This window comes from Eulemur rufifrons, chromosome 20 (genome assembly GCF_041146395.1).
Source record: "Eulemur rufifrons isolate Redbay chromosome 20, OSU_ERuf_1, whole genome shotgun sequence".
Classification (NCBI taxonomy): domain Eukaryota; kingdom Metazoa; phylum Chordata; class Mammalia; order Primates; family Lemuridae; genus Eulemur; species Eulemur rufifrons.
Genome location: NC_091002.1, coordinates 28,600,155 through 28,614,377, shown reverse-complemented (window position 1 = coordinate 28,614,377; position 14,223 = coordinate 28,600,155). Strand labels below are relative to the sequence as shown.

The following is a 14,223-nucleotide window of genomic DNA, read 5'->3' as shown; positions in this document are numbered from 1 at the left end:
CCAGCTTGTCGTCCATACCCCTGCAGAGCACTCGGATCCCAAGGTTCCCACATCTCTTGCACATCTGCTCCACATCTGGGGCTCTTGATAAAAATGTATGTTCTCTTGTTACATGAGTATATACATTTGCCAAAACTGTGCATTTTACTGTATGCAATTATGCTTCATTAAAATTTTAAAAATAACTTTAGACTCCTTTGCAGACCTGTAGTGTAAAATAATGGGTTGGGGTGGATGAGAGAGAGAGCTTTAAAAACTCCTGAGAACCACAGCTCTGGATTACATCTCATGTACCTTCTCCCACCACAAAACGTGGACCAAGAACACTGAAGTCAGACACTAGGAATCAAAACCTAACCCCATCACTATCTCACTATATGGCCTTGGACAAAGGGACAATTTCAAAGGGACAATGAGCTTGTTTCCTCATCTGGAAATTGGGGATAAAAATACCTACCTCCCAGGATAATTCTGAGACTTAAACGAGACGTTTATAAAATAATTGGCATAGCATCTAACACAAGCAGGTAAGCACTCAGAAAGTGGTAGCTACATTACCATCATTAGCATCTTTGTTTCCATCGGTGTTTGTTTTTTTTTTTTTTTTTTTTTTTTTTTTTGAGACAGAGTCTCACTCTGTTGCCCGGGCTAGAGTGCCAAGGCGTCAGCCTAGCACAGCAACCTCAAACTCCTGGGGATCAAGCAATCCTCCTGCCTCAGCCTCCCGAATAGCTGGGACTACAGGCATGCACCACCATGCCCGGCTAATTTTTTCTTTATATTTTTAGCTATCCAGATCATTTGTTTCTATTTTTAGTAGAGATGGGGTCTTGCTCTTGCTCAGGCTGGTCTTGAACTCCTCACCTCGATCGATCCTCCCATCTCGGCCTCCGAAAGTGCTAGGATTCCAGGCGTGAGCCACTGCGCCCGGCCTGTTTCCATAATTTTAAAACAATCTTTATTTGGTATTTCTTAGCCCTGTGAGACATACCCCCCCACCTGACTCAAAACATTTGAAGAACTTCTTACTCATGCCCAGCCTCATACCTAGAGATTTTGATCCAGTAAGACTGGGAGGAGGACAGGTTTGGAAACCACACTCCTCTAGGGAACATATGTGGCAGAACATGATATAACAGGGCCACAAGAATTCCTAAGATAACCTGAATAGCTCCTTCAAGTTCCAAATGACAACTAGTTAGTCTCTACCTTTAGACTAGCGTAATGACATCATAACAAGGTTTTCTAACCTCAAAAAAAAAGATGGCACCATTCCATACCCAAACCTCCCAATAAATACAAACAGATTTAGTTTTCATTGAATTCTCTCAGAGTTAATGACTTAAGTATTTTCTTGGAGGGTTCAGCAATCAACAAGCTGCCTCTCTATCTAACAGGTGCACCCTGGATAGTACAAAAAGAGCAAGGAAGGAAGAACAATGAGGATCTTACTTATTTCTTTAGCAGGTCTTATTACCTGAGAGATGACTTTTCATGATTATTCAGTCAGAGAAACAATGAAGGGGATCCCGACAAACATCAGACACCAAAACAAAAAATAAATCCCACAACATGAGTATCTGTCTACTAAGTTCCTTAAAAGAAGTTCCGAAACCACCTTAACATAACCTCCTCCCCAAACAGTCTAAATCAGTTTTTCAGAGTGGCCTTTGAGTCACCTATATCTGAATCATATGAGGAGCTTGTTAAAAATACAGCTTCTTAGGCCCCTCTCCAGATTCTGATTCCAAAGATAGAGAATTGGGCCCCACTCTGCATTTTTGTTAATAACTCCCTAGGTCAATTTTATGCTCAATATATGGAAGTACTTCTGTAGTAGCTAAAAATTTTTACCTCGAATAAGAACACAAAAGATCATTCTTATGCTTGGTCTTAAAGCAATCAAGAAACAACTAACATAACATGAACAATTCAGTAAAACACAGTGGTTAAGAGCAGAAGCTATGAAGCTAGAATTCCTGAGTTTACGTTTCTATTCCACCATGCACTGGCCATTTGACACTAGACAAAAGCGCCCCAGTTTTCCCATCTATAAAATAGAATACTACCACCTACCTCAGAGCTGTGAGGGCTAATGAATTATTAAAGCTCTCAAAAGAGTGTCTGACCCATGCAAACACCCAAAACACAATACTTAGAATTCTGTGGCTAATGGCTGTTGATTCTTATTTGCTGAATCTCTGGAATTTACATCCATCTTGAATGATGCAGTACAAAACCATAAAGGAACTAATATTTTGCATTGCTTAAAATTCAGCTGCTTTTCAAATCAAACCAGGTAACTGACTCTGAAAACAGCACAGGATGGGAATTTCTTTTTTCAAATCTGTTGCAATATGAGAAAAAACAAAAGAATCAAAAACTCCCAAACTTTTCACAGTAAAACAGAGCTACATTTAATCATCCAAATCACAAAACATAAGAGAAAAGCAACCAGGTGGTTCAGCTAAGTTACAAGACTATCCAATAAAGACCTCACCACACATCCTGCCATTTTCCCTCACTCTCACAGTCTGAATTTAAACAAGTCAATTTCCTGAAATAGGAATCTGGCAACCACCACCAAAGAGTCTAACCATATGCAAAATGCTACTAAATTGTAAAGCTCAAGTTCTGCTTATCAGGACAACTGATAATTCCAACTGTCACTCAGCATAGCTGCGAGACAGCGGTCCAGAATTGAAGACCTGTGAAAGGGAGAAAATACACGATGCAGAAAAAGAAAACTGATAATAAAATGGAGAAACCGATTTTCTGGGAATACTGTGCGCAACTCCCGAGGCAAAAATTCAGGAAAATGTCATTTTCCCTCAAAAGAAAGAGACTTTAAGCCCAGAATGCTACATTCTGAATCGTGAGTACCTGCAAATGGATGGAAGGAAATCGGGGGATATCTGGTTGAGAGATGACCTGAATTCTCATGGAAAGAAAAGCAGCCAAAGCTTAGAGGTGCACAGAACACGGAATCCAGTTTTAGACCTGGACCAACTCAGGGGGCGGTTAAGCATTTTCCAGAAAGCCCGAAAACGCCAGATAAAAAGGACTTAACGTCTTGGAGAGCAGTTCTTTGGAAACCCACGGAAGAGAGCCACTGGGGATTCAAAGGGTTTGGGGGGAGGGGAAGAGAGGCAAGGCGGTGGAAATGAGTCAAAAGAAACCTTCTCGAGGATAAAATCATGTGACTTTCGGGAAAGAATGTCCAAAGAACTAAGAAGAGGGAGGAGGGGTCCTGGGGAAAGGCCCTCCGCTCCAACAAACGCGAAACGCAGACCAACGGGCGCGAGGGCCGAAACCCGAAGGAGTCGCGTTTCGGGGACCCGAGGCCTCCAGCCAGGTGCCAGGCCACGCACCAACGTAGGACCACCATGCGGGGGCACTGTCTGCGCGCGGGAAAAACGGCGGTCAGGCCGGAAGGGGGCAGGGCAGGGCGGGCCGGCAGGGCGCCCCACGGGGCACTTACGCGGCCGCTTTTTCTTGAGGCTTTCGACGCGCTGGCGGGAGACCGAAGTGGGGCCGCTGTAGGAGCCAGGGCGGTCCCGCCTGACGCCCTCTGCCGAGGCCTCAACAGCGGGCGCCGACGCGCTGCTTGCCCGGCGCCGCATTGGCTCCCGCCGCCGCCCTTCGGGGCCCCCGGGTGCCGGGTCCCCGGCTGACGAGGCGGGGGTGGCGGAGGCCCTGCCGTGGCGCTCCATGGGCGCACCGAAACGGCCCGCTCCCATCCGCAGCAGCCACCGCTGCCGCCCGAGCCAGGCCCCCAGCGCCGGACTCCTCCTCGCCTCCTCCGCGGCAGTACGGCCGGAGCAGAGGCGCACCCTCGCCCGGCTGCCTCTTCCGTTGCGCCAACGCGCAGCGAGCCAATCCGAACAGGATGAAGGCGGACCGATGCCTCAAGTCCAATCAGCTCCCTGACTCGAGGCGGATCGACCGTGCCTCCGTCCAATGAAATGTTCCCAGGACAGGGCGGAGCGGAGAGTAGTGGAGGTGGGGATCCGGGCTCCGCCGAGGAGGAGAAGGCGGTGTCGCCGAGGGGAGAGTGATGGCGGCGCCGCCCAATGGACGCGTGGGTGGCGGGTCCTGCGCCCCCTTCTCGCTCCCCACCAGCCTCCACGGGTGGACCAGTCTGCGCCCACGGGCCGCAGAACTCTCCCGGGACGCCGTCACGTGCTCCCGAGTCCCAGTGCGTTGCTCCGTGCCGTCCTCTCCTGGCTCTCGTCCTCTACCAGCCCAGCGGTGCTTCCGCAGCGTCTGGCCGCCAGTCGTTGGCAGACAGAAGGGCTTGAACCGCGGCTGACCTTAGCCTTTGTCCCTCTGCTTGGTTCCGCAGCTGCCGTCGAGGCCGCCAGCCCCTCCCCCAGCACGTTTGGGCCAAGCCTCCACTCCGCTTGCGTTGGAGAGATGCTCTGGGTATCAGAAGGAATGAAAGGACTGGGGTTGGTCTCCATAGCAACTGGCAGAAAGAGGTGGGTTATAAATCCTTCGCCACCCTCCTGTAGTGAAGGAGGGGGTGTAGGAGCCGGGAAGTAGGATTTTGAAGGAGTCTGGAGCCCCTTTCTGCATGGTGTATAGAAAGATTTGGTGGCCGCCTTGGAACCTGGATTTTTTTATTTTTTTATTTTTATTTTTAAATCATCTTCCCATCTCTTTTGGGGAGAGAAAATGGTCACCTCCCTCCCTGAGACCCTCACTTCTCACACCTACCAAAGGCCCTTCCAAGCATGCCTCCTACCAAAGGCTGCTCAAGCCTGGAGTGATCCTGCCCTGCGCTGTACCCCCAAGGCACTCCTCTGTCAAGTTTAACTGGACTGTGGGCTAATTATTTCGCAAGTGCCTCCCCTGGGAGACCATAATGTCCCTTGGGCAATGGGACATTGCCAAAAAGCATGGCTTATTTTCTTCACCTCTGCTGTAATGACTGGTTGTAACAGACAACAAGAAGGTTGAGATTCTCTTTATGCCTGTTGAATAGAATTCCCATGCTCACTGCAAAGTAGCTTTCCTCACTGTAGGAATAACTCTGGAAACCCCATTTCCTAACTTTGGAAATTCCAGCTACTGCAGGAAGCCACCCCAAATGGATCCTAAAGAAACCCAAGAACATCTATACCTACTCTTCTAAATCTCATTGCCGGACATTGCCTACCTTTCTGCCTTCTCCAGAGAAATCTGGTCCTCCGTGACCTGAGGAAACTTCCATTCAAGTCTGTGAGCTCTGATAGATCATCCTGAAGAATCAAAGAATGATCATCATCTCTTGGGTGCCAAGATGAACCCCAACATCATAACAACACCTGAAACGTGTAGTGTTTTTATGGTTTACCTAGTACCTTTACATCTCACTTAATCCCTATAGCAACATTTGGCCGATGAGGCAACTTATCCAGAAGCACACAGCTTAAAAAAATGACAGAGCCTGGACTCCTAAGAAGTTCAGCTACTCTCTGCCTTATGATAAAAGAAAGCACAGATTTAGTGAAATTCCAATAAATTACTGGAAGTCCTTTTTCTCCGCTTAAATACACATATGAGTCTTCATTCTAGTATATTTGTGAATTTGCTGACAGTCTGTGGCTATCATAAAAGTTTATCTATAAGGCCGGGCGCGGTGGCTCACGCCTGTAATCCTAGCACTCTGGGAGGCCGAGGCGGGTGGATCGCTCAAGGTCAGGAGTTCGAGACCAGCCTGAGCAAGAGTGAGACCCCGTCTCTACTAAAAATAGAAAGAAATTATATGGACAACTAAAATATATATACAAAAAATTAGCCGGGCATGGTGGCGCATGCCTGTAGTCCTAGCTACTCGGGAGGCTGAGGCAGTAGGATCACTTAAGTCTAGGAGTTTGAGGTTGCTGTGAGCTAGACTGATGCCACGGCACTCACTCTAGCCCGGGCAACAAAGCGAGACTCTGTCTCAAAAAAAAAAAAAAAAAAAAAAAAGTTTATCTATAATAACAGGTAAAGCATATACTAATGGCAATTACGTAGGATGTTTATAATCCTAAATCAAAAATGCAAGTAAACTGAGCAAAAGAAACCAGACAAGAAAGACTACAGGGTATATAATTCTGTTTATATTAAGTTCAACATTAATAGAGGATGTGAGAAGTGAGGATGATGGTTACTTTTCAGAAAGGGAGAGAGAATGTTGAGAAGAAACCAGATAGGCTTCTAGGAGGTTGGCAATGTTTTGTTTCTTTAATTTGGGTAGTGGTTACATGGGTGTGTTCACTTTGTAATATTTTGTCAGTGTTCACTTATGATTTGTGCACTTTTCTGTGTTATACTTAAAACATTTTTTTAAAAAAAGAAATTGAAAATTGGCCTTGGAGCAAAGTAAGGGAAACCCATGATTAAGCTTAGAATTTTTTTTCTTCAAAAAGTGAAATGAAAGTAGCAATTAAGAGGTTTCCTTTCTCCATGGTTATTATAATAGTTCATTTTATAGGGAAAGCTTATTAAGTTCTTTATCACTCTTCTCAGTTATTCACTCCTGGGGAGAAGCCAGTTTTCTGATGTACACACCAGAATAAAAAGCACAGGGTACATGGTAATCATAGTGCTTCAGAGGAACTAGCCAGATTCTAAAAGAATAACATGCAAATCTAGAGTCATTTCAGTGCCAGAACATCATACAAATACTCATCTACCTTTTTAGTTGCCTATTGCTAGGCAAAACCCCAAAACTTTCTCTTAAACAATAATAAATACTTATGTATTATCTCAGTTACTGTGAGTCAGGAATTCAGAAGTAACTTAGCTAGGTAGTTCTGGCTCAAGGTCTCTCAAGAGGTTGCAGCAGGATGTAATGGGCTGGAGAATCCTCTACCAAGATAGTATATTCACACAGCTGGCAGGTTGATGCTGGCTTTGGCAGGAGGGCTGCTTGAGTGTCCTTACAATATGGCAGCTGGATTCCCCCAGAGCTAGTGATCAATGAGAAAACAAGTCAGAAGCTGCAATATCTTTTATGACCTAGGCTGAGAAGTCATACTGTCACAGGAAAGTAATTTCCAATGTTGGGAATCACTTGAAGTCCAGGTGGGTCCTTGGCTTCACGCAAGAAAGAATTCAAGAGTGAGCCAAGGCCGGGCGCGGTGGCTCACGCCTGTAATCCTAGCACTCTGGGAGGCCGAGGTGGGCGGATCGTTTGAGCTCAGGAGTTCGAGACCAGCCTGAGCAAAAGCGAGACCCCATCTCTACTAAAAATAGAAAGAAATTATATGCACAGCTAAAAATATATATAGAAAAAATTAGCCGGGCATGGTGGCGCATGCCTGTAGTCCCAGCTACTCGGGAGGCTGAGACAGGAGGATCGCTTGAGCTCAGGAGTTTGAGGTTGCTGTGAGCTAGGCTGACGCCACGGCACTCACTCTAGCCTGGGCAACAGAGTGAGACTCTGTCTCAAAAAAAAAAAAAAAAAAAAAAAGAGTGAGCCAAGAGTGTAAAGTAAAAGTGAGGTTTATTTAGGAAGTATAGAAAATCTCCACAGAGTAGAGCTGGTTCTCCCTGTGGAGGAGAACAGCCCTCATGGCTCCTTTAATCCTTTTAGTTAAGCAGTGGCTTAATTATAGGGTAAACGGGGAGAAATATTAATGTTATTTCTTGGAAATAATGATGCTCTACAAGAAAACTCAATGGAAACTCAGAGAGGGTCTGTCCCCTCCCCTGGCTCTTAGAAAGAAGGAACAGATGATGATGTGAATCATTGGGGGCCAGAGGACTGTAGGATCCAAGACAGCTTCCACTGATTCTCTTCCTCCTGGTATTCATGTCCGTGTGCGGTACCAACTCACACTGAATAGGGCTGGCCCCCCATTTGCCAGGCCACAGAGGTTTACAGGCCAAGTTCTTTCTCTTTTCATTAGGTTCCATCAGTGCCAGGACATGAGGAGTGTGTAAGTCAGGCCTTTTTCAAGCAAAAGGCCTTTTCTTCCAGATTGTAATATTGTGAGGAACTTGGGAAAACCTTAACTACTTACTGTCTCTCTCAAAGGACAAAGGAACATGAAGCTCTTAAGCCCCAAGACACTTTTCCAAGGCCTGGCCCCTTGCCCGGAGTCCACTCCTGAATAGTAGAGGTGTGTTGGATGTGCACATACACACGCACAATATAGCTAGCATGTGGCATTCTGGTGGGCTCACCAGAATTCACAGGCAATGTGAAAGCATTGAGTGCTTTCACAGATAAGTCTCAGTTTGTCTCAGGAGAATAGAGAGGTAAGTTCAAAATGAGATACAATGAGTTTAGAACCACTCAGAGTTCCTAGACATGGAAGATCCTGTCCCTTTCCAAGTATAGAAAGGATTGAAAAATATCCCTTCATTTTCAAGCTCAAGGTTTATCTTTGACTAAATATCCCTGATTTGGATACTGTTAACTTCTCAATAACCACTAATAGCCTAGCAACTTAAATAGTTGTTACTCTGAAAAGCAATCTCTGCTCAAATAAGTTTGAGAAATAAAAGTAAAGTGCAACTTCTTGAAGCTTTTAATATGCTGAATAGCATGGTGAATCACCAAGGGGTGGCTGGGGTATGTTGCTATCTTCCAAACATAATTGACTCTTTTTTCATAGAACTTATTCCCTCAGACCACACTTTGAGAAATTCATCTCTGGGTATAAAATCACTTGCAACTCTGTAATATTGAAGGTATGAAGATGTGGTTCTTTCCATTTTGAAAGCTCAGTGGCTAGTATTTTTTCACCCCTAAATAAACCTATTTGGAACAGCATCTGTCTTCTGAAAACGAGTTTGTCTTCATTTCTCTTAAACAGTTCCACTTCCCCACTTTCCTCATTTCTCTTAATGGTACTGCCACTGCCATTCTGTTGCCTCAAGTAACTTGATCCCTTCCTTTCATTTGCCCCTTTCCTTGAATACAGCACTGTTCGAGAGGAATATAATGCAAACCATATGTGTAACTTAAGATTTTCTAGTAGCCATATTTTAAAAAGTAAAAAAGAAACAAGTTCATTTTAATATTTACTCCACTATATCCAAAATATTACCGTTTCTTCTTGTAGTACTAGTGACATTTCAAGTGGTCAGTAGCCACATGTGTCTAGTGGCTATCACAGACAAAATGCTCTAATCAGTAATTTATTTCAGTTGCCCCCTAAATGTTTGCTGTGCCTCTAGTTTCTCTACTCTCCAGGCCAACTGCTGCCAGGTTAATCGTATTAAAACATTGTTCTGTTTATAATACTGCCTCTGTTGAAAAGGTTTTGCTGGCTTCTTTGCCTACAGAATAAAGTTAAAGTAACTTAACGTCTAAGGAACTCTACCATTTGGCTACTTCCCACTTTTTGTCATTACAAAGCAAATCTCACAGTTCTCCAGATAGGCTTTACTCATACCCAGCTCTAAGCCTTGGCTAACTCTGTCTCTACATGAAACTCCTTCTCACCACGTTTCTCCTCACCAAAATCCAACCCAACTTCCGTGGCATAGCCCAAATGATACCTCCTCCTTAGGGTCTTCATTGATTACTCAGTTAGCTGTGAACCCTCTGATCTTTTCTATTATGTCATTCAGTGTCATTTATCACGTACTTCCTTGTGTTAAAATTCTTGGTGTACATGTTGTATAATCCCAACTGGATTGGGAGAGCTATTAGATTAAGAGTTTGCATCTTCACATCCCCACAGTGCCTTTCACAGAGTAAGAGGACTCACACAATGTGGTAATGAATGTTCACAGTGGCATTAACAACTTTAAGATCCTTTAAAATACCAACATTTTTGTAGTGTATATGTTTGACATCTGCCCAGCTCACAACCATTCCCTCCTGTATCTACCCCAACAGATCATAGATTAGGCACCAATAGCCATGTTTGTACCTCATAACCCTGCCACCTTGGAATAGGGACTCACTTCTTGAAGTGGGATGTCATACCCCTCATTCAGGTAAAGAAGCATAAAAAGCTAGTCTATAGGGGGACCCAAGAATGACTGGATGAACAGAGCAACACAGAAAAATAAAGTGCTTTGCCAGCTCTCCCAGTCCTACCTGTTTCCATTCTTTCCTGGGATAAATACATACCTGTCTTTGGGGGTTCCATGAGTTCTCCCATGTAACATTAAAATAAATTTCTTAAGTCTCCCCCCGACTTTTCTTAATCTAGTTTACATTGTCTTGTTACTTGGAACCAAGAGTCTTAATCAAAACAATTGTGATGGAGACCAAGACCACATTATTAAGATCACTGACCCTGTTCTCTCCATGATCCAATACCCTGCATTGTAACTTTCCTACCATATGACCTCAGAGCTCATTTCTTAAGGACATTCAAATGAAAAAGAATTGTCCGTTATTTTGGCAGATGGAGCTACTGCAGAGATTGCTGTATTGTGCTCCCCTCTCAGGATCTCTACTCCTGGTCACCTTCAGTGAACGAGAACCCCAATCTACATTAATGGCAGTGTGAAATTAGTCCTTCCAATGAAATAGTTTGTATTTCCAATACAAGTTTGTATTACTCTCAAGTACACTCAACTTTGACTTAAATGAATAGCTTATAAAGTGTCATCAAGAGGTCATTATGGGACCTGTACCAATGAAAAGATGAGGATGCTTCCTTATTAGTCATTAATGTTTGCAGGGTAGTGGGGTGCTACTCAAATCTTCAAAGATATTTTGTTAAGTTAAGACAAACGTCTCCCAATCAATCTTCATTCAATTAGTTATCACAGTGAAAGCAGTTTTCCTTGGCTCTTCCTTGCCTCAGGTACTCTTCCCCCTGGAGAACTCCTTCCCCACCCCAGCCTACCCATGGTCACCTTTCACTCCTTTGGCTCTTTCCATGCATAAGTCTTCTAACCAGCTCCATGAACAAATTTTAAGGACCCCTATATGTTTTTTATAATCCTCTCCCTTAACTAATGACTTGACCTTTTGAGTTGTTTCCCAGAAATGATGGATTTTCTGCAAGACAGAGGAGATGAGATTTTGAAGGCCCCAGGGCAGACTTCCTGACTCCAGGACTCACCGTTCCCCTCCACCTGCATCTGGGCATATGGCCGGTCCTTAAAAAGCCCGCGATCTCCATTAGGTGGAGAGAGGGATTTGAGGCAGCTTCTCCCCGGAAGAAACAGAGTGAGACCCTGTTTCTGAAAAAAATAATAAATAATAAAATAAAACCATTTTTGTTGTACACCTATTTTTCTCATTTTACACCCATCTCTCCACTAGACTGCAATTCCATGAGACAAGCAACCTGTGTCACTGGTTTGTCACTGGTTTGTCACTGTGCCCAGAAGGCCTAGCACAGTGCTCCCTAGTGAATATTTTTGATCAAGTGTTTGAATAGAAGAAAAATCAAATTGGCCTGCCTGAAATATCTTGAATCTGAAATCAAAGGGCTCCAAATGAACGAGGCCTTAACCATACACCCCACGGAACCTAACAATTTGTAGAAATCTCTTCCAAAATGTCTATAGATACTGAAGGATTAGGTATTCATAGTGACCTCACTCTCCTGGACACTGCAAAGATTATGGCCGCTGGGGTTCTGGGAAGCTAATAAATTGACTGACAGACCCAAAGACCCACTGAGCTCCTGTCACACGCACAGCTTTCCCATGGCACTGGGGCTGGCCCTAAGTGTGCCCAGAGAAGGCAGCTGCCCATGTGGTACAGGTGAGGACCTTTCACTCCCCATAGGATGAGGAGTGCATTATCTGATTGGTAAATTTTAAAGAAGGAGCTGGGCAAGCTTGGCTGGGCCCCAACTCCCTCCTCTGTGGGTGTCAGGAGCCTGTGGGGTGTGTGTCTTCTGGTCTGCTAGCTGCCACCTGGCAAAAGGGCTGTTTCTGGGGAGATGGGGGGTAGGCCTGAAGATTCCAGAACCACTTGTGAACAGGTGGGCAAGATTGTCAAATTCGAATTCAAGACTTGAGCACTTAACCATAGACCTAAAATCATACTCTCTAACCAGCTTCAAAGGTTTAAAAAGATGGTATTTTGATTGCTGTCTGTGTCTCAGAGAACTAGGGGGTATGGTGCTTTGGGCCCATAAACCTCAACCCTCTCTGTTCTTCTTACTATTTCTGAGGCTTACCTCAAGGAGAAAAACAGGTGGCTTGTCAACACCTTGAAAGAAGAAACTTTGTGTACTCTCCTCCAGCCCAGCAGACATGTGGCTTCCACGCTGTGGGCCCTCAGATACAAAAGTAGTCCAGATAAACTCCCCGGAGCAGGGCTGTAATACGGCATCAGGCTGCTCTAAATTAGAAGTCACCTGATGCCAATCTACTCTTGCCCAGGCGCTAGCTTGATAAGGACCAGGTTAGCAATGATGGAAGACTTCCTCAGAATAAGGAAGCTTCTGGAACAGTAGTTCTCAGCTCAGACTGTACACGGTAATTACCTGGGGAGCTTTGGGGGGGAAAAATGCGCGCGGACACACACACACACACACACACACACACACACACACACAGACAGAGAAAGACAGAGAGAAAGAGGATGCCAGGCTACATGCCAGACAAATGAAGTTGGAAGCTGCAATCTCTGGCGGGGGGGGGCGGGGAACCTAGGCAGCAGCAGTTGCTAATATTCCCCAGGTGATTCCACTGTCCAGTCAAGGTTTAGATCCTATGTTCCAAGCCAGCCTTGCTTTGGCATAATCAGTAGTTTGTAAGAAATGCAGACTCAGGCCCCAGGTGATTCATACATGCATTAAAGTTTAAGAAGCACTAGTTTAGAATACAGGTACCAGCTGTATCCTAATCCTGGCTGCACCAGCTGATTGACTTTGAGCAAACTGCTTAATCTGGCTGAACCTCAGTTGAATAAACTATGACAGGTCCACACAATGGAATACGACATAGTCATCAAAAGGAGTGTGGAATATCTTTATCTACTATGGAGTGATTCCCACAATATTTTAATTTAAAAAAAAAAAAAAAACCCTAAATAGGCTGGGTGCTGTGGCTCATACCTGTAATCCTAGCACTCTGGGAGGCCGAGGCAGGAGGATCGCTAGAGGTCAGGAGTTCGAGACCAGCCTGAGCAACAGCGAGACCCCGTCTCTACTAAAAAAATAGAAAGAAATCAGCTGGACAACTAAAAATATATATAGAAAAAATTATCCGGGCATGGTGGCGCATGCCTGTAGTCCCAGCGACTCTGGAAGCTGAGGCAGAAGGATTGCTTGAGCCCAGGAGTTTGAGGTTGCTGTGAGCTAGGCTGACACCACGGCACTGTAGCCTGGGCAACAGAGTGAGATTCTGTCTCGAAAAAAAAAAAAAAAAGAAAGAAAGAAAGAAAAGAAAAAACCAAATATAAATAATATATATATGGTCTATTTCAATAGATAAATCAAAAACTAGAAAAATGGACTCTGGGGAAAAATTAAATCAGACAATATATGTAGAGCAGTTAGCATTGTGTCTGGCACATAGTAAGTGCTTAACAAACCCCAGGTATCGTTATTCCTTTGCTGATGCAGTCAGTAGCTGTTAGCTCAGAGAAATGATGTGGTGCCATGGCTCTGTGGTTGCAGCAAGGCTCTTAGGAACGTCTCATGTTACTGGGACACAAAAGAAAAATGTGGGCTTCTTAACCTTTTATTATGGAAAACTTCAAAAATATACAAAAGTAGAGTATCATGAATGCTCGCATTCTGATGACCCAACTTAAACAATAATCAACTCCCTTGTAGTCTTTCTTGTTTCATCTTTAGCCCCAACCCCTTCCCTGCCCTAGTGGATTCTTTTGAAGTAAATCCCAGATGCATCATTTCATCCATAAATACTTTAGGACATACCTTTAAAAGATGAGGACTCTATTTTTTTTAACACTCCCACAGAACCATTGTAGTAACACCTAAAAAAGTAATACTAATTCTCTAATATCATCAAATACCAGTGTTGAAATTTCCCTGATTGTCAATCTTTTTTTTTTAACAATTGTTTTGCTCAGTTTACAAACAAGGTCAACACATTACAATTGTTTGATTTATCTCTTAAATCTTTTATTTTTTTATTTATTTTTTTATTTTATTTTATTTTTTTTTTTTGAGACAGAGTCTCACTTCGTTGCCCAGGCTAGAGTGAGTGCCGTGGTGTCAGCTTAGCTCACAGCAACCTCAGACTCCTCAGCTTAAGCGATCCTACTGCCTCAGCCTCTCAAGTAGCTGGGACTACAGGCATGCGCCACTATGCCCGGCTAATTTTTCTATATATATTTTTAGTTGTCCA

At 44.2% G+C, this 14,223-nt stretch overlaps 1 protein-coding gene across 1 annotated transcript in view; it reads right to left on the bottom strand.

Moving 5' to 3' along the window:
• Positions 1 to 3,794, bottom strand: part of PANK2 (pantothenate kinase 2) — a 29,725-nt gene extending 25,931 nt beyond the window's left edge. The window contains exon 1 of the mRNA XM_069495636.1: positions 3,482 to 3,794. Within this exon, the coding sequence (XP_069351737.1) occupies positions 3,482 to 3,740 (259 nt within the window). The 5' untranslated portion in view covers positions 3,741 to 3,794. The remainder of the gene's footprint in view (positions 1 to 3,481) is intronic.
• Between the last annotated feature and the right edge of the window lie 10,429 nt (positions 3,795 to 14,223).